This window comes from Lingula anatina, chromosome 1, assembly GCF_051362555.1.
Source record: "Lingula anatina isolate TDL-2025a chromosome 1, LinAna3.0, whole genome shotgun sequence".
Taxonomy (NCBI): Eukaryota; Metazoa; Brachiopoda; class Lingulata; order Lingulida; family Lingulidae; genus Lingula; species Lingula anatina.
Genome location: NC_141767.1, coordinates 68,546,370 through 68,573,100, shown reverse-complemented (window position 1 = coordinate 68,573,100; position 26,731 = coordinate 68,546,370). Strand labels below are relative to the sequence as shown.

General features: G+C 35.1%; 2 protein-coding genes across 2 annotated transcripts in view; one reads left to right on the top strand and one right to left on the bottom strand.

Moving 5' to 3' along the window:
• The window catches only part of LOC106151956 (AP-5 complex subunit beta-1), a 36,891-nt gene extending 10,243 nt beyond the window's left edge, over nt 1-26,648 (bottom strand). The window contains exons 1-21 of the mRNA XM_086998756.1: nt 26,488-26,648; nt 26,101-26,195; nt 25,152-25,275; nt 24,755-24,889; nt 24,401-24,537; nt 24,165-24,219; nt 23,827-23,874; nt 23,265-23,438; nt 20,731-20,805; nt 20,390-20,533; nt 19,921-20,068; nt 19,461-19,614; nt 19,111-19,200; nt 18,768-18,903; nt 18,233-18,368; nt 17,785-17,891; nt 16,941-17,013; nt 2,465-2,531; nt 2,061-2,131; nt 1,725-1,798; nt 1,327-1,408 (exon numbers count right to left, since the gene is read on the bottom strand). Coding sequence (XP_086854882.1) covers nt 1,327-1,408; nt 1,725-1,798; nt 2,061-2,131; nt 2,465-2,531; nt 16,941-17,013; nt 17,785-17,891; nt 18,233-18,368; nt 18,768-18,903; nt 19,111-19,200; nt 19,461-19,614; nt 19,921-20,068; nt 20,390-20,533; nt 20,731-20,805; nt 23,265-23,438; nt 23,827-23,874; nt 24,165-24,219; nt 24,401-24,537; nt 24,755-24,889; nt 25,152-25,275; nt 26,101-26,195; nt 26,488-26,613 — 2,251 coding nt within the window. The 5' untranslated portion in view covers nt 26,614-26,648. The remainder of the gene's footprint in view (nt 1-1,326; nt 1,409-1,724; nt 1,799-2,060; nt 2,132-2,464; nt 2,532-16,940; nt 17,014-17,784; nt 17,892-18,232; nt 18,369-18,767; nt 18,904-19,110; nt 19,201-19,460; nt 19,615-19,920; nt 20,069-20,389; nt 20,534-20,730; nt 20,806-23,264; nt 23,439-23,826; nt 23,875-24,164; nt 24,220-24,400; nt 24,538-24,754; nt 24,890-25,151; nt 25,276-26,100; nt 26,196-26,487) is intronic.
• On the top strand, nt 10,154-16,667 carry LOC106151957 (uncharacterized). The gene is made up of 3 exons (XM_013525408.2): nt 10,154-10,766; nt 11,161-11,448; nt 15,144-16,667. The coding sequence occupies exons 1-3, from the start codon at nt 10,372-10,374 to the stop codon at nt 15,223-15,225; spliced, it is 765 nt and encodes a 254-aa protein (XP_013380862.2). The 5' UTR covers nt 10,154-10,371; the 3' UTR covers nt 15,226-16,667.
• Nucleotides 26,649-26,731: the final 83 nt, after the last annotated feature.

Genomic DNA, 26,731 nt, shown 5'->3' with positions numbered 1-26,731 from the left:
AAAGTAAAACTGTCTTCCACTTATCGTGTTTACAAGGAAAGTGCACGGCGCCGGCATCGGCATCGACGGCGACGACAGATGCAGGTGATGGCAATATGTACAGACACATCTGTGTCTGTACATAAAAATGTGCACTCAAACACTGTCAATGATGGTACATGTACCAGCTGATGGCCAGTTCAGACAGTGGCTCACTCAGTATATAAAATAGGGAATTTCATTTCATCTGGATTGTTCATGTTCTCTTCCCACCCTCTTCCTGCAAAGAACATCTGTCAGTTGAGGCGTATGATACAGCTGCAGCTGTCACACCCACTCACTTTACTTTACATGATACAATATAATTACCACAGGTGCCAAGAAGAGAACTGTGACATTTTCATGCAGGCATTATTTAAGTTTATAATGAATAAGACCAACTTCCAATTAAAACACTACAGAATGAAGTTTTGGGATTTTTTTTTCTTCTTTTTTTAAGCACAAAACTGTATTTTAAGGGGTATTGTTGACAATCTCCTTTCATGCAATGGGTATAATAATTGTGGCACAAATGTAAAAGAATTACTGATATTCCTTAGACTGGAATACGTTTGTGAACAGCAAAAAGACTTTGAAACACATTTAAAGGATAATTTAATTCATGAAATTGGTTGAATAATTCAAGGTTGCGTCTGTACATAAAAACTTTATTTTAAAACAAGACAAATAATAAGGGGATAAAAAATATCAGACACTGCCACAATATACCAAAAGAAGTAATTTGTGAGGTGAAAACATTTTAATGGAAGAATTCCAATTCATATGCATTTGTCCATTTTACCACGAATTTAAGAAAAATACATATAGAGAAATGCTATTGGCAGAAACCCTCAGTTTTTAAATTAATACAATTATTTGGCAGAAAATTTAAGAGAAAAAAGAAATCTTGGCACATATTTGATAGAGACCTACATAAGCAGGGAAACTATAGATGTAACATATATGTAAAATGCTCAAAAAGTCTTATTATTATTATTATCATTAGCTTAATTATTGCTATCACTATTCTGTAAGTCCATCTACTGTTACCACCAGTGCTGTATGTATTCAAAACTTACTTAAATACTGCAGCAGATGTGCTGCATTAAAAAAAATAATTAAATAGGGCAAATAAAATCTGCATTTATTTTGCTGGAAAATAACAGCATATATTATTGATATACATTTAAAAAAACAGATGTTGCTTAAATTTCATATGTAATAAAACTTTGTATGTAATTCATTTGTAATGTACCAATGATGCAATGTCATGGTAAAGCGAACAAAACTGATATCTTTCATTCCTACCTTTCACTGGTTCATAATTACTGTCAGTGGTAAAATGCAGCACCAATGTATAGATTTCTTCCAACTCTGGGATGCTCTCCACCTAAAGCATGACTTGTTATATCATAAATTCTGATCACGGACAATCGATATTCTTTGTTGCCTTCTTTCTTGTTATGAATGGGACTAAGAAAGTTTGTGGTACACTGGGATGGAGGTGACCTTAAGTTTTCTTCCAACTCTGGGATGCTCTACACCTAAAGCATGGCTTGTTATATTACCAATTCTGAACAGTACAGCAAAGAGCAACAAAAATTTGCTTGGCCATTTCTTGTTTTTTTTTCTAAAAAGCACTATAATATAACAGTTTTAAGGAAAATTTGTTCAAAATATAAAGAAACTAACTGATGTGTTCTTACCAATGTTATCTGGAAATTTTGGGTAACTCTTGTATCAGTGAAGGATCGGCTTTTCTTGTATATCAATGAAAAATCTAGAGAATTAAAACCCAAAGAATTACCAGGAAGTTTAGTTCTTAAAACAAAACATATTAACACATCAAAATGTAAATTTTTTTCAACTGTCTGTTATCAATTCAAAAAGAACAGGGTCTCTTTTGTCTCTTTGAATATACCATTAGCAGTTATGCATTTTGCTGTATTCTGGCCACATACTGTAGGTTTTGAATAACAATTTAAAAAAAGATATGTTAAGTAGCAGCAAATAAAGGAAAAACAAAGAAAAATACAACTTACCAGTGGATTCTACATCATCACCAATGGTGGAAATATCACTTTCTTCACTGTCATCCTCATTCTCAGAGCACCTTAATGGCAGACAGTAATTCAGACTATTACAGCAATGCAGCTGGCATAGTTTTAGTTACATTTATCTTCAAAGTGGGATTTAAAACTAAATGTTTTAACTTCTGAAGTAGTAAATTAGTTTTGCCATGTATAAGACATACATGTAAGCTACACAGCTACAATATAATGACCATCTCCAGGGGATCCGGAGATATTTTTTGACAGTCTTCCAATTTATCTTTGTTGATCTATCCTCTATTTTTAACTGTCTTCTGACAGCAAAATCAAGATGCCTGTCAATGTAAAAATTCTGACTGTGTTCCAGAAGACAGCTGATCTCTATCTTTCCCTACCTGATGAGATTTAGGACTGGCTCTTGCTTGGTTATCACAGGAGAAGCAGTGGGGAAGTTTGTGCTCCCTGAAAAAGGTTAGGGAGCAATTCATTTTCACTTTTTTTTTTACATCACAAAATTGAATGATTATTCAGACAAATTGATTTTAACAATATTCAGTTCAGTGAAATAAATCAGATGAATCAATGCAGCATTCAGCTCAGATTCCAATTTAGTCAGTGGTGTGCCTGCTTTGATATAAAAATATCTATTGGTAGTCTTTTACAAACTCTGCAGAGAACAAATCCTTGCTTTCAGTAATCAGAGATTCTCAAATGTAAAAATATCTATTGTTAGTCTTTTACAAACTCTGCAGAGAACAATGTAAAAATATCTATTGTTAGTCTTTTACATACTCTGCAGAGAACAAATCCTTGCCTTCAGTAATCAGAGATTCTCAAATGTAAAAATATCTATTGTTAGTCTTTTACATACTCTGCAGAGAACAAATCCTTGCCTTCAGTAATCAGAGATTCTCAAATGTAAAAATATCTATTATTAATCTTTTACAAACTCTACAGAGAACAAATCCTTGCTTTCAGTAATCAGAGATTCTCAAATGTTGTAGAGACGATGTCACTATTTCAGTACAATGGAATTATTTTAATCCCACTGGGCTTGAGCAAGTCACATTGCATTTGCAAAGCCACCTTAAGAGCTTTGTATAAAGCTCAACTAACAGAATTGCCTCATTGCCACCTGACTTCATATAACAAAAGCTTTATCCTTCTTTTCTGACTATATCCTGACTTAGGAAAATGGCCAAAATGAGTTATCATTGCATAAATGGAAAGTATTATGAACTGTAAAATTTATTACATTAAACTTATAAAATCTGCATTTATTTTTCTGGTAAAAATAAGCATTCACTCTTGGTATACATTTTTTAAAACAGGTGTTTGATAATGATCACCATTTAATCCACAAGACACGACTTGCTAAAATAAGAAACATGTTTGTGCTATTAATGAGAGAACTGCCTATGCAAGTGGTTTAATAATTGGTTGAATCTTTCAGGAAAAAATAAAGGTAACTTAATGCATTCTGGAGAGGGTTTTCTCTGCCATCATTTTAAGTGTAGCTGTCTGTTACCTTATACTATGGCCATGGTAGTGGGTTCATTATTGATAAACCTAGGCAGCCCATTATATCTCCACTCATAACACTGATATTTGTGGAAAGCAAATCAATAATGGCCACACAGCCTGTTTAAGTTTAGGGACTCTGCTGAACACATAGCTGAAAATGCTTGTTTCAAATAGTACTTGGACAAATCTAATAATAATAATACACAAAAATACCTGAACAAAATGAAATAAATCATTAACAAATTATCAAGAAAACTTTACTATTTCATTCTCAAGAAAACTAACTTCAACCATTGCACTGAGAGCAAATCAAAATTAATTCATATTCAAAAATAAAAAATATCCTTATGTCTTTGTTTAATGAAATACTGTTTTTCATTTACTTTTGCATAAATTTTTTACCATGTAAAATTACATTCCAAATTACATTAGATTGTTATGACGGGAGCATAATGCACAAACTACTTGTGTCACTGTACATGTGTAATATATAATATGCACATAAAAGCAAGGCAATATAATCAAAAGTTTTATCAACAAATTATTAGTCTGCATTCATTATTAACAGGAAATGTAGAAAGTGCTTTCTCTAAACACAACAAAACAGTGAAAAAATATATACAATGTATGTTAGATTATGCATCTTATCATATCAACTGGATTTCTGTGACACTCTTAACCTAGTTTACAACATCTCTTCAGAAGTATTTGACATGAAAAATTATTTATAGAGAGTTATCTTACTATACATGTATCTGCAAATTGAGAGGCAATTTTGGCTTCCTTAATCAATGAATGGAGAGATAAAGAAACTTGCCATATAAATACATGTATGAAAATTATTGCCTATTTGCAATACACCCATCTCATGTAGTAACTAGAGGATCAGAGAGGCGATACCGCCTCCGAATATTGTACCACCAGCTGGAGCAAGCGCATTCGTATAGACCCCCACATACGCAAAATAAGGGACACAGCCACTAGTCTTATGCTTGACAAGCTGTAAAAATGCAATCAACAAGAATTTTCAAAATACGCAAAAAATATATATAACTTAAAATGGTACAATCAAAGTTAAGTTCATTGTAAGGTAGGTCAAAGGTCAATTTCAAGGTCAAACTAAATTTCCAGTATATGACTTCCTATTCAACTTCAATAGTAACTATGGACCTATCTCTGCCAGGTTTGGAGTTAAAAGAGAAAGAAACTAGACAAAAGGCCTATTGGTTTTCCTTGAAATGTGTTGTCAATGGTGCATATATGCTGACAAAAGAGAAAACCTTGGGGAAACAATGGGCACATCTCTGCTAGTTTTAAAGATATGAGAGGCAAAAAAAAATTTGCAAAGCTCAGTTCATGGTGAAAAAGTAGGTCAAAGGTCAATTTCAATATCATAGTATATGAATTTCTATTCAAGTTCAATAGCAACCATGGGCATTTCTTTGCCAATTTTGCAGATTCAAAGGCCAGAAAACATGCAAAAAGCAGTTCATCATAAAAAGTAGGTCAAAGGTCAATTTCAAGGTCACAGATTGCTAGTGTATTACTTCCTATTCAAGTTCAATAGTAAGTATGGACCTATCTCTGTCAGTTTTGGAGATAAAGGTGAACGAAAATTTGCAAAGTTCAGTTCATAGTAAAAGGAAGGTCAAAGGTCAATTTAAAGGTCACAGTAAATTGCCAGTATATGACTTCCTATTTAAGGTCGGTGATAGGGTTAAATACGCTTAAAATAGTGTTTTTGAGTTTTTTGTGTGTTTATATTAATCAAAAAAGTATCTAACGTTGGATGTAATAATTTTTATGAATTTGCATCGCAAAATGCGTCTTTTGATGAGTTTATCAACCGGCACGCGCCCCAGTCAGGCTGACAACTAAGCCACGCCTCTGTTACTAAGGGCCGTTGCCATGAGGGGGTCGGAGCACAGTTAATGAGTTATAAGCCGATTACGTGTGCGGTAATAGGTCATAAGTCTTACATCAGCTTAGCAGCGAAGAAGTCTAGCTAGTACACTATGGGGAAGAGAAAAGTTCGTGTTAAAAGTCCCTTTCCAGAGGAAAGAAAGAAAATTTTGAGAGTAAGGCCTATGCGTGGCGGTTGGGGAAAACCGGCCCTATTTGTTCAGTCGGATGACTGATTTCTGTATACCTAATAAATGGGTGAAAGAGTTAATCGAAACGTCTAAATTAATTGACAAATGAAAGAAAAATCGATAAAAACATAAATAAAAAAGCTAAAAAAGGATACTTTTAGCCTAGCCTTTAATTTTTGCGATATATATCGTCGAGCGTATCTGCGACACGTTACGAAACCGGAAATGATTGTTGGTCGCCGTTTGCAAAAGGTAAATCTAATGTTGACAAAATAAAATTTTATTCTCCAAGATATGATATCATGGAGCTTGAGAGACACGCGAAAAATTGTGATTTGAATGGCCAAACAAGAGAAATCCAAGCAAAGGTTGACAGCATGATTAAAACAATAAAAATAAAAACGCATGTTAGCGGCTTTGCATTTTGCGATATTTGGAGAAAAACAATTTCAAAATCACTGATCAAGCGGGAAGAAAGAGTTCAAGTGTCCAAAAATGAAAATCACAAAAAGACCCCGAGAATAGTCAAGGCTAGCAGGTAAAAAGCAAATAGGGTCTAAGTGTCATGTGTGTAAAAATAAAATATTTATTCAAAAGCCTTCTCTCAGCCACTTTTACCGCTGAATCTTGTGCAGCTGAGCGTCTCCCCTTTATCTTAGCTGGCATTTTGAGCGAGGACCGCTCTGAAGTAATCACTGGATTTTTCCGTTGATCTGACGACTACCAAGTGCCGTGCAAAATAATCCTGCAGCGTTACCCGTCAAAAAACTCGTATCAACACAAGTGACGGACACTTGCTCTCGACACAGTTTTATCTGATCACTTTGCCGATAACAAAGAAGGAATCTCTCAGGTAAAATTACTCGATTGCCGAGGAAGAGCCATTGAAACGTTCAAATGCAACTTCACACCTCTTAATTGCGGTTAAACGTAATCGCCTTTGTTAGCGCTTCCTTCTACATATCCTTGACACCCTACTGGGCATCACAAGGCTAGGGCCCTCTCCAGAGCTGTCAATCAAAATGGCGGCACGCTTACATGCCTAACAAGTGGTCGGAAAATGTAACAAAAGCACGATTTTCTGCCCCTTCAAAGCACCCAAACAAAATATTTTTAGATGACAATAAGCAATGGTTCCAGCTGATCGTATAACCGATAACAGGTAAATTTGTCAGCTAAGCATTTGACTAATAAGCCCTGTTAACCAACCTGTGAACGTTTTTGGCTGTTTTAACAGCTTTCTATATTGACGAGATAAGTGAATCGCTCCCAAGTATATCTCACTATCTGAGCAACCGATCGTTACAAAAGTTGCACCTATTGTTGTTAGGAATGTGGACTACAGCATGATATCAGGGGTTTAAGAGAAAATTGTTTGTTTGAAAGATATCGCCTTTTGAAGTGAATAAGCCATTGAAATATGGGGTAATTTAACGTAAAAGATGATAAAATCAAAAGTAAATAGTTTAAGACAATTCCCTGGTACCGCGCTGAAGTGCTTTCACCCAGCTTTATGAGGCCTTTTGAATCACTTGAATAGCTGTCTTGGTTATAGAGAAAATCCCAATACCGAAAACGGCATTTTTCCCCTCAAATTGGCGCCAGAGCGTCATCCGTTGGACACTGTACTTAATCCCCGTCTTTAATTGGCCTTTTGGGAAGTTTGTTTTAATTTTTTATAAAAACTTATAAGCCCAGGGCTTTGTTTCTATGACTTTGGTCCTTTTACTATCACCGGCCTTAAGTTCAATAGTAACTATGGATCTATCACAGCCAGTTTTGGAGATAAAAGGGAAAGAAAATCTGCAAAGTTCAATTCATGATGAAAAGTAGGTCAAAGGTCAATTTCAAGGTCACACTTAGATTGCCAGTATATGACTTCCTATTCAAGTTCAATAGTAACTATGGACCTATCTCTGCCAGTTTTGGAGATAAAAGGGAATGAAAATTTGCAAAGTTCAGTACTTGGTGAAAAGTAGGTCAAAGGTCAATTTTAAGGTCACAATAAAATGTCTCTAATGACTTTCTAATCTAATTCAATAGTAACTATGGGCGAATCTTTGCCAGTTTTGGAGATAAAAGGGAACAAAAATTTGCAAAGTTCAGTTCAAGATAAAAAGTAGGTCAAAGGTCAACATCAAGGTCAGAGTAAATTGCCTCTAATGACTTCCTATTCAAGTTCAATTGTAACTATGGACCTATCTCTGCCAGTTTTGGAGATTAAACGGAACAAAAATTTGCAAAGTTCAGTTCATGGTGAAAAGTAGGTCAAAGGTCAATTTCAAGGTCACATCTAGATTCCAAGTAAATGACTTCCTATTCAACTTAAATAATAACTATTGACCACCTCTGACAGTTTTGGAGATATAAGGGACTAAATGTTACAATTCCGAGTTACAATAATGTGCCACCACAAAGTACTTTTTAATACAGCATAACACGAAAACCCTTTGAAATACAAAAAAAACGGAGACCACTCTCAGTGTTGGGCTTTACATGCTCTATAAAATGCAAAAAAGAACGGGTCGCTAGCATTAACGGTTCCCGAATTAGAGACAGTTTTCAGTTTCGGTATCTTATGGCCGCTACTCCCGAGAAAATGCACCGATTGACCCCAAATTCATGGAGATGAAAGATGACCCAAAGGGTAACACTTTCCAATATAATTATTGGTTAAGTCTGTGTAGTGTCTGAATAACAGTGCAAATAATATTTTTTTTCGTAAAAAATTTCATTTTTTTGAAAATTTTGGCCCGTTTGACCTTGAAATAAAGGTCAAAGGTCAAATCCAAGGGCATATTTGAAATCTACACATATGACTTTTGGAAAGCCGTCTGTAGAAATTTTTCCCATAATTCCTTCCGTAGGGTAGATAATTGGCATTGAATTTTCAAAAATTTTGACAAGGGTGCATTGCAACGAGCGTCACGCCCAGGTCAATGCACCGACTGAGACAAAAAAACCTGGGGGTTCAAGTTGAGGTTATATGTGACCTAAATCCAAGAGATGGGGACAGGGGTCCTTGTGGTCTAGGAGGAGAAGCGGTAACGGTGACTTGTATCCGGCGCCAGTACGCGGAGCCGGCGGAGCTGGCGGAGCCAACGGAGCCGGCGGAGCCGGCGGAGCTGGACGAGACGGGTCGGGACTAAAACCATGAGTACCGCCAGCGTACACGCTGGTGGTACTAATAACAGCCATTAGTATAAGAGTCATCCACAGGAAATTGGAAGCTCAATCCATGAAAATTCACGAAAATTGTCATTATTCTCCTTTCATAACCATACCACTGGGTAAATGGAAAAACATGCTGTATACATACCGGTACATACATGTGATTATTTTCATAGTGATATTCAGATTTTATCCATATTTAAATGTCAATTTTTTTGTAAATTTTTGTAAATAGATCATAAGAAATATTTCAGGCAGACAAAGCAATTTACTTCAAAAGTATAAGTGAAAACAAAACAGTAACAACAACAACAAAATTCTTTTGTCACTTGGGTAACTCATTTTTTCACTTAGCAAATGTGATTTAGATAGATACCTTTGCTGAATATATGACAGCTGCTGCTGTGAGAGTGAATAGTACTGAGTGCAGTATTGAGGTGAATAACACACACACACACTTGCCTAATATGTGGGAAAGGGGGGAGGTACAGGTATCTTACTGTCAATATTCACTACTCCTCAAAAAATGTTGCATTGTAGATATATATTAACTAGTGCCATGCACTATGCAGACTAGTTCAGAATAAAGAAAGTATATTTAATACATCTTTCATAATGAGAAAGGTAGGTTTATAAAACATATCATTGTTTAGGGGGCATGAATGACAACCATAATAAGGAAAATTCATGGTACTGAAAATTAGTTGGAAAAAGGTTGCTATTGATTTCCATAGATATTTTCCATATCTGTGAGGGCCTTTGAAGGGTTTCAACATGGTCATCATCTCTTATAAGGAAGATATTTTTAACCTACGAGGCTTCCCATAAGCTGTCCTACAGATTCAGAAAACTGCATGTGGATTATATACTTTTCTTCCCTTTTTAGCCCATCTCTAATGGCAACCTCATGCTCTGTACACAGAGGATTTTTAGTAAGCTATAATACTAAAGGTGATAGTTAGTCAGTCCCCTGATGATGACTTAAAAGACTTTTGTGGTCTATTGCAGTACTGTGTTCAATAAAAGGTTGTGGCACATTAGTGGCTTTAAGCCTTTATGGAGTGGTTGCTGTTGTTCATATAACAACCTCCCCGAACCACTCTCCTCAGTCTCACACACTCAGTTCTGCCATGTATCAAGTCTAATGATCAGAAACATCTGGCAAATTTATCAACATTGATAACTGCTCAAATCAATATTGTCCATCTGAGGGATGCACACCTCTATTGTACAGAGACTGTCCATGGTACTGATCCTCAGGCAGTGAAGTCAACTGGGCATGTGATTTTAGCCTACTAACTGCTACACCTTAGTGAGCTATGTTCTTGCAAATTAGGGAGGGAGTTGTCTATTGAAAGTCCATTGTTCTTAGGAAATATACAAAGGTCAGTAAATATAGGACACTGGAAAGATTACTGGTGATGAGAAAGGTTTAGCATTTAAATCCCACAGCTTTTTTTTTCAAAGCCTAGAGAATCTCCGGCAATCTAATCAATGTCACAAGTACATGAGGAATGGAGAAGCTACTGCAGCAACCAACTAACGAAATAACTCTCCATTCTGGGAGCAAAAGGAATACTTCAGAAGGTAAAACAGTGTCACTTCATGTGGAGCACAAACCTTCGAAATGTGTACAAGATGAGCAAAAACTATTGCCAAAATGTGACCAGGTGTCCAGTGGAAGTGCAGCACTGGGGTCAGACAGGGAGAGAACCTGCAGTCAGGCATCCCCTTCATCACCCAGACTATCTTGTCAGGGCTCTCAGAAGAACACGCCTTGTGCCCCACCCCCAACACCAAGCACACCATTTCTCAACCAACCAGGAAACCAGCCCCTTACCGAGTTTCAGTTCCAGCCAGAGGAGTTAAACTTTGCTCTGCTCAAGTGTGATGACAAACAAGTGGACAGGTAATTCTTTTTGTCATCAAGTTGACTGTTGCAAGCACTGTATCTATCTTACTTTTCTTTACATACATTTCTGTTCTTGATTTTATTAACCCAATTTCTTTAATTTTTCTAAATGAATAGTTTACATGCTCAAACTAAATTTGGCCACAAAAAATGCATTTATATTATTTTTCAATTAATTTTTTTTAACATGCATTTTTATCTTTAGTTCGATCAGTCATATTCAGTTTTTTAATAACTGGAAATTATTAGTTTGTATGCTTAATCTTTGGTTTGATGAAAATGGCAGAAAAATTTATAGTTTTAAACAACGCACATCTTTAAAGGATACCCATATTTTTATACCTTTATATTCAAAACAATAAAAATCAAAAGTTGGTTTTGTAAATTGCAGTGTCCCACTGAGTCCTATAAAAGAGTGCCCTGCCAAAAAATCTTTGCGTAAACCTGCCCCTGTAGAGACCCTGTGGCCCCAGGTTGAATGCTCCCTGGCAGTTCCTGAGCCCCACTCTCCCGTCAGACCCCCTGTCCCCCCTCCCACCCCTGACACAGTATCCAGAAAACCCCAGGAGGTTCAGCCATGCCAGCTCTCTGCAGATTTGCTCACCAAGGCCCTGTCAAAACACAGCCTGGGCTCCGTCTCAGCACGGAACCTGAAATTTGGGGAGGAAGAACTGCCAAGGTAAGGGGCAACCATACCCTAGCCTGCTACACCATTTACACTAATACCTCTATTTTTGATGATTTTTCTTTACAGATACAAGCTTATCTTCTATCTCTACAGTGCAAACTAACAGTCCTAATTTCCAAGCTAATGATCTCATTTATTTGATCTGATGGCCTGAATCTGAAATGGATTGATTTTAAGTCTAGCCTTCAGGATTCATCTTTGTGTTAGAGATCAGAGTGTAATCAAATTAATGAAAGAATAGGATGTGGGCGACATCATCTTAAAATGTTCTCATAAAGAGACATACACAAAATGTAAAATAATTGTTTCTTTAATCTAAAACCCATTTTGAGAAGAAATAGTTCCTATTATTGGAGCAGATAGAAAACTAAACATAAAAGAAACTAGAGGATCAGAGAGGCGATACCGCCTCCGAATATTGTACCACCAGCTGGAGCAAGCGCATTCGTATAGACCCCCACATACACAAAATAAGGGACACAGCCACCAGTTTTGTGCTTGACAAGCTGTAAAAATGCAATCAACAAGAATTTTTAAACTATTGCAAAAAATATATATGGTACAATCAAATTTAAGTTCTTCGTAAGGTAGGTCAAGGGTCAATTTCAAGGTCACAGTAAATTGCCAGTATATGACTTCCTATTCAAGTTCAAGAGTAACTATGGACCTATCTCTGTCAAGTTTGAAGTTAAAAGAGAAAGAAATTAGCAGAGTTCAGTTCATGATAAAAAGTAGGTCAAAGGTCAATTTCAAGGTCACATTTAGATTGCCAGTATATGACTTTCTATTCAAGTTCAATAGTAACTAAGGACCTATCTCTGCCAGTTTTGGAGATAAAAGGGAAGCAAAATTTGCAAAGTTCAGTTTATGGTGAAAAGTAGGACAAAGGTCAATTTTAATGTCACATTTATAATGCCAGTATATGACTTCCTATTCAAGTTCAATAGTAACTACGGACCTATCTCAGCCAGTTTTGGAGATAAAAGGAAAGCAAAATTTGCAAAATTCAGTTTATGGTGTAAAGTAGGTCAAAGGTCAATTTTAAGGTCACATTTATAATGCCAGTATATGACTTCCTTTTCAAGTTCAATAGTAACTATGGACCTATTTCTGCCAGTTTTGGAGATAAAAGGAAAGCAAAATTTGCAAAGTTCAGTTCATGGTGAAAAGTAGGTCAGAGGTCAATTTCAAGGTCACATTTAGATTGCCAGTATATGACTTCCTATTCAAGTTCAATAGTAACTATGGACCTATCTCAGCCAGTTTTGGAGATAAAAGGGAAGCAAAATTTGCAAAATTCAGTTCATGGTGAAAAGTAGGTCAAAGGTCAATTTCAAGGTCACATTTAGATTGCCAGTATATGACTTCCTATTCAAGTTCAATAGTAACTATGGACCTATCTCTGCCAGTTTTGGAGATAAAAGGGAAGCAAAATTTGCAAAGTTCAGTTTATGGTGAAAAGTAGGTCAAAGGTCAATTTTGAGGTCACATTTAGATTGCCAGTATATGACTTCCTATTCAAGTTCAATAGTAACTACGGACCTATCTCAGCCAGTTTTGGAGATAAAAGGGAAGCAAAATTTGCAAAATTCAGTTCATGGTGTAAAGTAGGTCAAAGGTCAATTTTAAGGTCCTATTTAGATTGCCAGTATATGACTTCCTATTCAAGTTCAATAGTAACTACGGACCTATCTCAGCCAGTTTTGGAGATAAAAGGAAAGCAAAATTTGCAAAATTCAGTTCATGGTGTAAAGTAGGTCAAAGGTCAATTTTAAGGTCACATTTAGATTGCCAGTATATGACTTCCTATTCAAGTTCAATAGTAGCTATGGACCTATCTCTGCCAGTTTTGGAGATAAAAGGGAAGCAAATTTTGCAAAGTTCAGTTTATGGTGAAAAGTAGGTCAAAGGTCAATTTTAAGGTCACATTTAGATTGCCAGTATATGACTTCCTATTCAAGTTCAATAGTAACTATGGACCTATCTCTGCCAGTTTTGGAGATAAAAGGGAAGAAAAATTTGCAAAGTTCAGTTCATGGTGAAAAGTAGGTCAAAGGTCACTTTCAAGGTCATAGTAAGATTGCCAGTATATGACTTCCTATTCAACTTCAATAGTAACTATGGACCTATCTCTGCCAGTTTTGGAGATAAAAGGGAAGAAAAATTTGCAAAGTTCAGTTCATGGTGAAAAGTAGGTCAAAGGTCACTTTCAAGGTCATAGTAAGATTGCCAGTATATGACTTCCTATTCAACTTCAATAGTAACTATGGACCTATCTCTGCCAGTTTTGGAGATAAAAGGGAAGAAAAATTTGCAAAGTTCAGTTCATGGTGAAAAGTAGGTCAAAGGTCACTTTCAAGGTCATAGTAAGATTGCCAGTATATGACTTCCTATTCAACTTCAATAGTAACTATGGACCTATCTCTGCCAGTTTTGGAGATAAAAGGGACTAAATGTTATAATTTTGGAGTTACCATAATGTGCCTTAAATTTCGTACAGAAAAAATTAATTCAAATAAAGAAAATGTCATTTTGGTCAAAATTCTTGAAATAGGAGGTGCTCTGAAGTTTCAGAAGTTCAAATTTGATGAAATAATGTCATTTTTGAACACAAGTTGTCTGCTTTGCCAAGCCTTATGTTTTATTTTTCCAGAGTTCAAAATTTATTATCCATTACCGTACTGCACATTTTGCTTTTACCACCAATATGTACTTTTTGATACAGCGTAACTCGAAAACCGTATGGAATACAAAAAAACCGAGACCACCTCCAGTGTTGGGCTTTACATGCTCTACAAAATGCAAAAAAGAATGGGTCTCTAGCATTAACGGTTCCCGAATTAGAGACAGTTTTCAGTTTCGGTATCTTATGGCCGCTACTCCCGTGAAAATGCACCGATTGACCCCAAATTCATGGAGATGAAAGATGACCTGAAGGGTAACACCTTCCAATAATATTATTGGTTAAGTCTGTGTGGTGTCTGAATAACAGGGCAAATAATTTTTTTTTCGTAAAAAATTTCATTTTTTTGAAAATTTTGGCCCATTTGACCTTGAAGTAAAGGTCAAAGGTCAAATCCAAGGGTATATTTGAAATCTACACATATGACTTTTGGAAAGCCGTCCATAGAAATTTTTCCCATAACTCCTTCCGTAGGGTAGATAATTAGCATTTAATTTTGCCATTTTTAGACAAGGGTGCATTGCAATGAGTGCCACACCCAAACCCCAATACCGACAAAGCCCAAATTTTACGTGGAACGAGTTGAGATTATAGGTGACCTAAATCCATGAGATGGGTACGGGGGCCCTTACCGTCTAGGAGGAGAAGCGGTAACGGTAGCCGTCCGGCGGAGCCAACGGAGCCGGCGGAGCCGGCGGAGCCGGCGGAACGATCCGGACGGGACCGAAACCATGTGTACCGCCAGCGCTAACGCTGGTGGTACAATTAATGCAGTATTATTCTTTTATTTGTTAGTCTTTTCTTTTTGCTTGCTTTTTGTCTTTAACTGTTCTAGGTAGCAGTAAGACCTGAAATACCAAGTGCTTTTAAGAAAAACATATGTTGAAGAAAAATGTCAATTGATATATCTTCTCAGTCCAGTAACTCAAATGTATCTGTTACTTAATGACTTCCAGCAATTGGCAGCAGTTTATATTGTATCTAATTTTTTATATTGTTATAGAAAAGAAGGCTCAAAGGTGCGAATACCAAGTGAAGGAACAAATCAATATAGTCAACATCAACCTGTTCTTCGACAACAATAAGGCAGAGCAGAAAAAAATTGAGGGAAAACCATGCAAGACAAGGGTGGCATCAGGACTTAAAGACTGACTTGACCTGCCCAACAGTCTGTATCAGTGCATGGTCTAACACAAACTAATACCAGGCTTGTAGCAATTTCGTGGAGGGCTTCTTTTTCTATAACCTTTTCACCCTCTTAGTTGACCCAACTTACAGAATGGTATAGCTCCTTAATCACATCCTTTGATTCAGAGTGGACTTTTTCCATTAAAAAGGTCGGTTCTTTTGCCCCCCCCCCCCTTCCTACTTATAGGCCTCATTGCCATAGTTGCTTTTTTCCAATTCACACTGTATATAATACTGTCCTAAACCAATTATGTGCTACACATGCATGCAATATTTCCAGACTTCAGAAAAAGATTTTCATGTCAGTTAATATGAAATGCTTATAAGCTGTAAAACTCAAAATGCTGTTTTCATGTTTGCTTAATTTAATTTCCGATCCAATCGTGAAGTAGCACCTTGTACACTGTGCATTGTCTTCTAATGTAAACTGTCTATTTTTCCATTACTGTACAGTGTGCGTTATTCAGCCACAAATCCATGTACATGAAAGTGCATTTCTTTAGATAAAATGACTGCAAATGGGATTTTGGCAACAAAGAAGCCTGAGGTCCTAAATGCACAAATTTTAAGTATTATTTGTAAAGGCACCCAAGGGCTATTTAACAATATCTCTATCTCATTCCAAACTGCAGATCAGTCTAATTAAACTGTGTGTTTATTAAACACCTATTTTTGTCTTCATTTTAGACATTTGCAAGTAAATGGTTTCATGCATTGCATTTTTAAACTTTGCATAAAACAAGGAATTTGGGTAATAATTATCAACTCTGATTGTCAGATAACAAGATGTAAAAGCAAAATCAGTTTGATGATGAATATGCATTTCAGTATTTTTGCAGTTGCTGAAATATACTCTTATGATAAAGTACTCAGTATTTCTTCTGACATGAATAACACTGTGAAATGAAATACCACAGTAACTTGATCTTTTCAATGGGCAAAAGTGATCAAACTTTCAGTTTTGTGATCACAAAAATTATATTTCTATGTAGCATTTGTGGTTCTTTTACAGCATAGAATTGAAATATATGGTAGCCTGCTTTTTAATTTTGTTGCAATTTTGTTTTGTTGCATGGGAATGTTTTAATTTTATGAAATTATGTCTTAAAAATACTGTATTCACAATATGCCCACCAATGAAAAGATTGAATGATTACCTTATAGTCTATTCATTAGCAAACAAGGTGGCGCTTGTATTAACATGCCTTTAAAGAAAATATAAAATGACCATATATGATGCCATGCTCTGTATTATGACACACTTTGTACCTCATTAACAGTTCTACTGGACTAGATGGCTCAGTATCAATTTTGAAATAAAGGGCAATATATAATGCTATTCGGTTCTGACAAGCTCTTCAAACAGGTGCCTTATCAAGTTATAAACAAAGAACTACACTCTTGAAATGTAGTTTTTGTAGATAATAATATAATCAAATCTAAAATCTATACAGCTCAAATGTATAATGAGCAGTTAAGCAGTCATATAAAGTATGAATCACTCTGTGATTTTTTTGTGCTTTTTTTTTTTTGCAGATAAGCCAATATTTGTTGAGTCTGATATAATTGGCATCTCTAATCACTGTTCTAATGTTCTTAAATCCTGCCTTACCTGTCATCAGGCTGGTCAAAGTTTGAGAGGCTGTGTTGCTGTTGGTAACAGGGTTTAGTAATATTCCAGATGTCTATAAAAGAAAACATTGTATACAGTCAGCAAAAGGATACAAGTTTGCTATACTGAAACATATAAATGCGCAAGTTTGGATGCCAGACATTTGGCTTATGAGCTACATACTGTACATGTACTGTAGACCTGTCAATGCCATAAGTCTTCTTTTTTTTAATTGGTCTACTACAAACAGTAACTTTTCCTAGATTGCTTATGAACACATAAAAGAAATTTTCATCAAAATCTGGACCCTTTATCCTCTGAATGCAAATATTCTGGGTTACTAATGTATTTTCTAAGAACATTGAAATTTGTGAAAACAGGTCTTTTTTCTAACTCATTGTAATGTAAAAGACAATTGATTATCAGTGTTTCAGTGCATGCAATACCAATGCAGGGAAATTACTAAACTCTGTGTGCCTCTTAGAAATCAGTATTAATCGAAATTTTCACATATTTCACAAAATATGCATTCTTTGTATCTGTCTATGGGATGATTTCAGATTACGTAAGAGATATAGATGAGAATTTTGTATAAATATCATGAAGAGGGTAAGAGTGCCGCCCCTTCCAAAAGTTTCCTATATGATTGGACTCTATAGGAATTCGATCATATCTAGATTCTATCTAGGGCATATATGTATGTCCCATAAGATCCTATAGGAATTTTGACCAAATTCCTATACAACATCTTACAAGACCCATGGGGCAGTTTCATAAGGGACATGTGAAAGTTTAAGTTTAGCAGCAGCAGATGTACGAGTTCATATATGAAATATCTGCTTACCTTGTCACTGGAAAGATTTGTCAAGACTGCATAGTAGAACCTGGCCCTGTCTCTGATGTCTACCTCCTCAAAGAAGGTAAAAATTAGATATAGAAGATCTCCAAATTCTGAAAATAGGTAACATAATTTTGGGGATTACATACAAATCCTTGAGATGTTGTCTATCATCTAGATATGTTCTGTTAATAAAACTTATCAGAAAATCAAATCATGTCAAGCAAATATATTAAAGACAAATAAAATATTGTAAAACTGGACCCAAAGATCAAGAAGTAAATGATAAACACAGCAACAAAAAAATTTGCCCTTAAATGCTCTTGGCTATTAAGTACATTAACCACTGCATGTAGTGGTCACAAGTTCCATCTTTCCTGCTGCTGATGGTTACGTAACCCACATGTCACCATAATATAATACACTATCATACTTTCCTACACCCACAACTCACCCACATGTACAGGGATTGTATTGTGATACTGCAGTATGCTTCTACACACAGCAAGCAGCCCATTGCCTTTCCTCCAGTTGCCTTCCACACATAGAGTAGTAGTCTTCAACAGGGATATGCAAAACTCAACAATGGGCTGATTTAGAAATTAAAAGAAGAGACAAAAATTATGACAACAAAACCAGCCTACTGCAGATGATATTTGGGTTTTAAGGAAAAAAAAGTAGGAAAAACTGCTTGGTGGGCTTACGTGTATGACCAGGGGTTTGGGTACCACGAGAATTGGAAAAATGCCAACAAAAAAAAAAAAATTTCTAATTTATATGAAAAAAAAAAAAAAAAAAAAAAAATATATATATATATATATATATATATATATATATATATATATATATATATATATATATATATATATATGTCACCATTTGTCAGTTCCAGTAGAAAAGATCATGAACCAATACTTTAATAAAAAATATAGAAAAAAATGTTTGAAAACCTTGTCCTCCTCATTCTTATACTACTACCATGTACCCACCTTGGGAGCTATGCCTGGTTCCTGAGCTGCCCTCTCTAGAACCTGGAGGTTGTAAAGTAGATTTTCCATCACCTGCGTCTCCGGCAGAGATACGATGTGATTGGAGAGAGCGGATAACACAGCCAGTGGAAGAGAACTGAGGAGCAAAAACCAAATTTTGGCGTTAAACATTTAGACAAGTTAATAATGAAACAACATTGAGATGCATTTTTATGACAGAAAAGCATTCAGGCTTTTTTGTCCTAGTTTCAGTAATACATATTTTTAATGACAGGAAATATAGACATTAATGCATTAAGAACATAGTTTATGTCATGTGCATTACGAAAAAAACTAAAGATACCTTTCTGGGTGTGTTTCCCTGCAACAAGCTAGGAAGTCTATCAAGTGAGGAGCAAACTTGGGATGAGCTGTCACTATGCCAGTCAGGAACCTTTAATGCAGTAATTAAAATAAAACACAGAACAATGAGGATTCATATATAATGGTTTGCCACTAGAAATGTTATCATTAATATGGAGTATTAATTCAAAATGAAAATAAAAATATGCATAGAATATACATTTACAATTCAAACCAACAATTCAAAATGACAACTCAAAAATTACATATTTTCCAAGATGAAAAATAATAAATAAATAAATAAAATGAGAAAAAATTAATGTAATGAAATCAAAAATGATAATTACTTACTTTTGTATGTCAGCCACCAAGCAAGACTTATGGTGCCTCTTGTAAAAGAAGAACAAAGCCCTGAAAAGTGCAACAGCTGCTCTGCCAGTCACTCCATACTGTACAAGTTTGTGTAGGCACTTCACTGCACTCATTAGGACAGCAGAAGAGGAGTCTGAAATATTACAGTTGAAATATTTTTAGATAAACATTTTAACTAGTGTAAGCTGCACACTCCAAAGCAACATTCAAAGGGGATCTAATAGCTTAACCATAAGGAATGTGCGTATTTATTAGCATTGGATACTGTATATTATAAGGATCTCATCATATAATTGGCCTTAAAGCTAAAAAAAAAAAAAAAAAAAAAAAAAAAAAAAAAAAAAAAAAAAAACACACTTTTGGTTGATGTAAATATAGTGCAACCCATCATCTTGATACAGATACAAATTTTAATAAAAAACATCACAGTATGAACTACCTGGCTGGTCTGATGGTGAGTAACAGAGGTTTAGAATACTGATTTTCTTGAGTTGTGTATCCGTGCCATCAAATACCCTGGGAAATAATGGATGATACTGGGATGGTTGTAGAAGGTAAGGCACACTGGGATCCTGGCTCACCACACCCTGATATAAGAAGATTGTACACTTGGTAATACTGTTTCATTCTCCTCATACAAATAATCGGAAGGGAGGTGGGTACACTGATGTCTTAGGCAAAGTATCAGTGCATTCAATCAACAGCCTATTCAACAATTCTTATATATATTATAAGACATTTAAAAACTCAATTTCTTACCCAATTTGTTACCATACATATGTTAACTGCAGTTTCTGAAATCTATTCTCAAAAAGATGGCCTTATGCCAGGTAGAGTGGGTCTAGGTAAAGATATTAATATGTGCTATCTGCTTCAACAACTACACTTCACAGAACATTTCCCATTACCTTATGGTCAGGGAAATGCATCACCCAGTCATACAACAGCAGTTTCTGGCCAGCACTGAGAGACGGATGATTGAGACGATTCATCAAATGAGACAATAACAACTCTTCCTCATTTTTTGTGAACAAGCCATCACCAAGATGACTCTAACAGAAGAAAAGATAAACTCAATGTCCCTAAAATCTTAAATGAATTTCTTTTAAATTAAAATTCAATTTACTTTATTGATCTCTCTCTAGCAGTGTATTTTTATAACAATAATCATAATATAATAAATGGATGCCTAAACAGCAGAAAGCATTTCAAAATGTTGAGTTATTTCTAATTAACAACAGAAGCATACCTTCATGCAGAAAGGCAGATAAAACAAAGCAAGTTCACTGGATGACATATTTTTGTAAAGATGGCTTTTAATTACCTGAAATATAGAAATTATCCATCAAGCAAAACATGTAATAGTGCATGCATTGGCATCATTTAATCAGAGAAATGAAAATTTCCCAATGATATTATAAAGAGAAATATTCTAATAAAGGCAAGTAACCATGGTACATGTAACATTAAACAAGGCAGCAAAGCTGTCAAGTGTACAGACAAAAAGCAGGAAATAACTATGCACAAAATAGGCTACTGTCAATTCTGATGCAAAAGTACATTATGTTAAACTGCAAATTCAACATCAAATTTTAATTATGCTCAACAGGTAATACCAATGTAAGTAAAATGTGTAACAAGCATAAGGCTTCAGGCCCATGGCAGTTCAAGTTCACACTTTGAAAATGTATAACTTCCAGAAAAAGAAGCCAATTAGACTGCTTTTCCAACTCAGGCTGCATTTTAGTCCTGTGTTTCTTTTTTGAACGTTTGGCAATCATCAGTAACATGGTTTTCCCATAATGGTCATCATGGCAGCAGCACCCAAAATTGTGTTTTCTTCTATTCTGATGCAATATTACATAATGGTTAACAGCATAATGACCGTCAATTTTTAATAATAAAATATACGTATCATGGATTTTCAGAAAATGTGACTAGCATGGGTCTTCAAGCCCATGGAACTTCAAAGTCACACCTTGAAAATGCCAATATGTGAAAAATTAAATTTTCACAAAAAAAAACTGTTTAACTAGCAGAAAGAATTACCAAACAGACTGCATTGCCTACTGAAGCTGTATTTTAGTCCCATGTTTCTTTCCTGTAAGTTTGAGAACAGTAAGTGACATGATTTTTCTTAAATGGCCATCATGGGAGCAGTGCCCAAAATATTTTTTTTCCAAATTTTGATGCAATATTACATAACGTTTAACAGCATAATGACCATCAATTTTTAATAATAAAATTTTAGTATTAAGGATATACAGAAAATGTGACTAGCAAAGGTCTTCAGGCCCATGGAACTTCAAAGTCACAACTTGAAAATGCCAAAATGTAAACAAGACAGCACTGTTCTGAAATTTTTTTTTTTTTTCATTTTTAACACTTTTTTAACATAAAACAAAATTAACAGTTTACTGCCATTTTTATATGATCAACTAAGAAAATTGATGAGATGGGAAAAATATCAATAGAACAGTGTCAAATGTCCAATTTCCTCCATTCTGAGTTTCTGAACATAGTGAATGATTGAATCTTACAAACTGTAATGATATGAGTTTATTTCCATTTTTGAAACTTTATTACACAATACACGATAACAAGTTTACCATCATTTTTACAAAATCAACTAACAATGTTGTAAAGATGCAGGAAATGTCAAACAAACATTTTTACTTATCTTATTAATTAAATAATGAAACTGTTAACATGCCTAAAAATTGAATCTGAGGAAATGTGAAACAAGACAGCACTATTCTGAAATGGGTTTATTTCCATTTTTAACACTTTTTTAACATAAAACAAAATTAACATTTTACTGCCATTTTTTTATGATCAACTAAGAAAATTGATGAGATGTGAAAAATATCAATAGAACAGTGTCAAATGTCCAATTTCCTCCATTCTGAGTTTCTGAACATAGCGAATGATTGAATCTTACAAACTGCAATGATATGAGTTTATTTCCATTTTTGACACTTTATTACACAATACACAATTACAGGTTTACCATCATTTTTATGTAATCAACTAACAATGTTGTAAAGATGCAGGAAATGTCAAACAAACACTTTTACGTATCTTATTAATTAAATAAAGAGACTGTTAACATGCCTAAGAATTGAATCTGAGGAAATGTGAAAAAACAGCATAACTTATAAAATAGTGGTCCGATTATGCTGATTTTCGAACTTGACCTGCGTTTTAGTAAGATTGATTACTCCTGTGAGTTTCATGACAACAGGCCTATGGGTTTTCTTTGAAATGTGTTAACAGTTTTGCATATATGCTGAAAAGTGAAAAAACAGCATAACTTATAAAATAATGGTCCGATCATGCCGATTTTCGAACTTGACCTGTGTTTTAGTAAGATTGATTACTCCAGTGAGTTTCATGACAACAAGCCTATCAGTTTTCCTTGAAATGTGTTAACAGTGTTGCATATATGCTGAAAAGTGAAAAAAACAGCATAAATTCTACAATAATGGCCCGATCATGCAGATTTTCGAACTTGACCTGCGTTTTATGAATATTCATCAGCTCTGTAAATATAAAGCCAAAAAGTAAAACTGTCTTCCACTTATGGTGTTAACGCTGAAAGTGCACGGCGACATGATCGGCGACGGCGACGGCGACGACAGACGCAGGTGATGGCAATATGTACAGACACATCTGTGTCTGTACATAAAAATTATGAATCTTGTTAAAAGAAGTTTATTTGATAAGGTTATTACTATCCCCTCTAACACACTGTTACTGGCATTTCTGACATGGTATACTTACAGAAACTCCAATGCTTGGTACTATCTGCAGTATCTTAATAAAATCACATAATACACTGAAGTACACAGACGGTGTTAGAACGACCAACCAACTCATCAACTGTGTCACAACCTTCTTCAGTTCTGTTATATCAACAGTCTCTGGGAACTTTTTGTTTTCTGTCATCTTTGTCACCTAGTGAAGAAACATTGTGAAATTTACATTTGTTATTAAAACCTTCATACCTTTTTAACAGCAAATATTACAATTTAATCTGATCTTCAATATGAAGAAAAATGTTTTATTTCCTTACTCTAACTAAGACATAACTGTTTAGAAGAATGGTGTTTTTTTCTGCTGAGCTATGCTCCATTCACCAACCTTGGTGATAGTTTTTTCTGTCATGGATCTTGGCTGCTTGTGATTAGCAAGTGTAGTGAATTTCAGAGTTTGACATGGAAAAATTGAGCCTGCTGCTGTCCAATCCCCAGTCTCTACCTCAGCATTTAACAAATGACTTGTAAAATAGATAATTTGTCGGTGCTTAAGACTATGATTTTCCTTTTTTACTATACACACATACCTGAGCTTTGTAATTCACTTTTGTTGTGTCAGGAGGTAAGTTTAATGGCTGAAAAGAAAATGGGCACAGAACATGTTTAAATTGAAAAGGGAAAGAAATGTTTTTTTATGCTGAAAAGTGAATAGTATCAAACTGTCTTTTACTCATTGACTAATTCTGTTTTAGATAGCATGGGCCTACAATGAATGACAGACAGTCTGTCCAAACTGGGCATTTTCTATGAAAAGAATGCTGTATTATGCATATTAAGTTAATGATTTTGATAAGACTTGAAAATGAACATGTATTAAAAACTTATCTGTCTCCAACATGAACAATGTGCACAATATTATGTGTACCTTTAGGGGTTCTGTCCTGTTGCACAAGAGAGCTGTCAGTCTTTGAGGAGCTACACTGAAAGAACCAAAATTCAACGTGGATATTCTAACCAAAATTAGAAATATATTTATGATTACCATGTAGTATTAGCTGTACTGCTCAAAACTTCAATCTTATACAAAAAGATATGATGCTGTGTAATATGCTAACTTCCAATTGATGTAATAAAAATATAAATTAAATGAATACGTCTTACCTTTCCGTTGAATATGTTAGTGCTATCAACGTATTTTTCAGAATTGTGACAAAAAGTGAGATGTAGTTTTGGCAAAAGTTGGTGTTTTCTAGTTGGCTCATCTGGTAGAAGTGTTCTAGCTTTCTCAGTAGAATTCCCTACAGGAAAAAGAACAACAGCATTTATTGTTAACAACAGAAAATCAACTTCCAAGTTTGCATTTGAATGATATATATATTACATGAAAAAATAAAAAACAGGGGTTTGCAGACAGACCAAGAGGCGTATAAGAACAATACTTTCAATCACTGACCATTATTTCCAATCATCATACAAACATTAATGTATTATACAGTGTAACTGTGTGTAGCTTACTGGATACATGACTTCCACCTCCTGCAGACATTGACATGCTGTTCCTCTCAGTAACCTGTTGTCCCCGACATTAACTTTTGATACTACATCCAGCAGCAAGTCTATGAAGTTCTTGAAGAGTTGAGGCTGCTCATTCTGAAACCGTACGTAGAGAATGAATAAATTTGGTACTGGTTACTGATATTTTACATCAACTTCATTTGAGGCAGTTCTTTGGATTGATTTATATCACCAGCAGATTTAACAATAATATCACCAAGAAGGGTAACTATATGTAGACAGCACACAGCTTTGTTGAAAAATTTGCTAATATGTGAATTAAACACTATATTAATACTCCCACATGATATTAAACACTCTTTGTAGCAAATCTATATTTTATACATGTGTCACTTACCAGTTGGTCAAAGCTGACCAGTACTGTTGTGATGGTTGTAAGAATATGCCCCCTGTAGAATGGTGTTGAACTGGCTGTAGACTGTGAGAACATGTCTTGTAGTGATGCAACTGTCTGCTCAATACTAAAATATAATATTAAATGTGCACTGACATTAACTCAACTTGTAAAATACCACTTTGGGTATTTTATGATTGATATAAATAATTAATTAAAATAATATTCATATCCTAAGATAAGCTTAGAAGGGGGCAGTCAATAGACATTCGGGAATGATCGTGACCGGGGCACATGGCACGAGATAAAATTTAGAAATGCCTTTGAAGGCTAGGGCGGATAATGGTGATCCAGGAAACACGGTGACTGAGTTGGGGCAAAGCCTGAGACAAAAGGACTGCGCTCAGTCAAGTGTTATTTCTTCCTGGTTATTAAAATTCCTGAATGATCTATAAAGACTGCCCTGTTTTAAGGTGAAATCATATCGTATTTTGGCTCTGGCGATATCATTATACATTTTGGACTGACAGTTACTATGTAGAAGAAACCTCTGTATATTTTCCAAAAGACAGTATTAAATTTCCACTTGCATCAAATGAGAATCTTGTTCGTTTTACTGGATCAGCTGGGCGCACAACACTAAGGCCCAAGAACCGGCGCGTTATCTAACGTGACATTATTTTCACGTTAAGTCTAACCGACGAAGATTGAGACTTAACAAACTGAATACTATTATTTCATTTTATGTTTAAACGATTAAGAGAATGAAACTTAATATATAATAGTAAACACCATTTTTTGTAATTTTTTTAAATAAGACAATCAAACAATTTTGTAAGTCTATTCATTGAATGCTAGATTTGTAAAAAATAAATACTAGTACTGTTTTACATTTCTAATTATCACACTATCAAATTTAAAAAAAATCTTAATTGTTGTTTCTACTGGTTACCTGCTGGCAGTTTGGAAAAGATATGACCCATATTCTTGTAAAAGACCAAGCAAATGTATTTTGGCTGCATCTTGAATTGTGTCTGTACATAAAGCCTGAAATATTTTACAAGTACTAGTACATAACTGTACAACTACATGTGAACGTGTAGCATCCTGCATTTCTATTTTGCAACGGTGCTTGCATGATTTTGTATCTTGTCTCGCAAAGTAAGGTCTTTCAGAGTTGAGAAAAGGCATAAATATTTTTATTTAGTGGACCAGTGAAGCCTTTAGACACTGTATAGATTAACCCAGACCCAAGACTTCGCTGAAATACGAAAAGCTTTTAAAGTTTCTAAAACGAGCCCCATTAAAACCCACACAGTACAAATTTGTGCGCATTAACCTGCAATACGTCGTGTAAAAAAGACTCATCTACAAGCTTTCTATTGCTAAAGTATGCTGCAGGATTGCTTCGAAAATTCACTATCTCCCGAAACCAGTTTTCACTCTGCAGCAAAGCAAAATCCATCGTCCGCCTCTCGTGACTTCCTGTATCATGTAAGTAGGTACTTGGGCACATTTTACGACAAGCATCTAATTATAAAATTTACAGTAATAAACTGACAAACATGAATCTATGATTAATC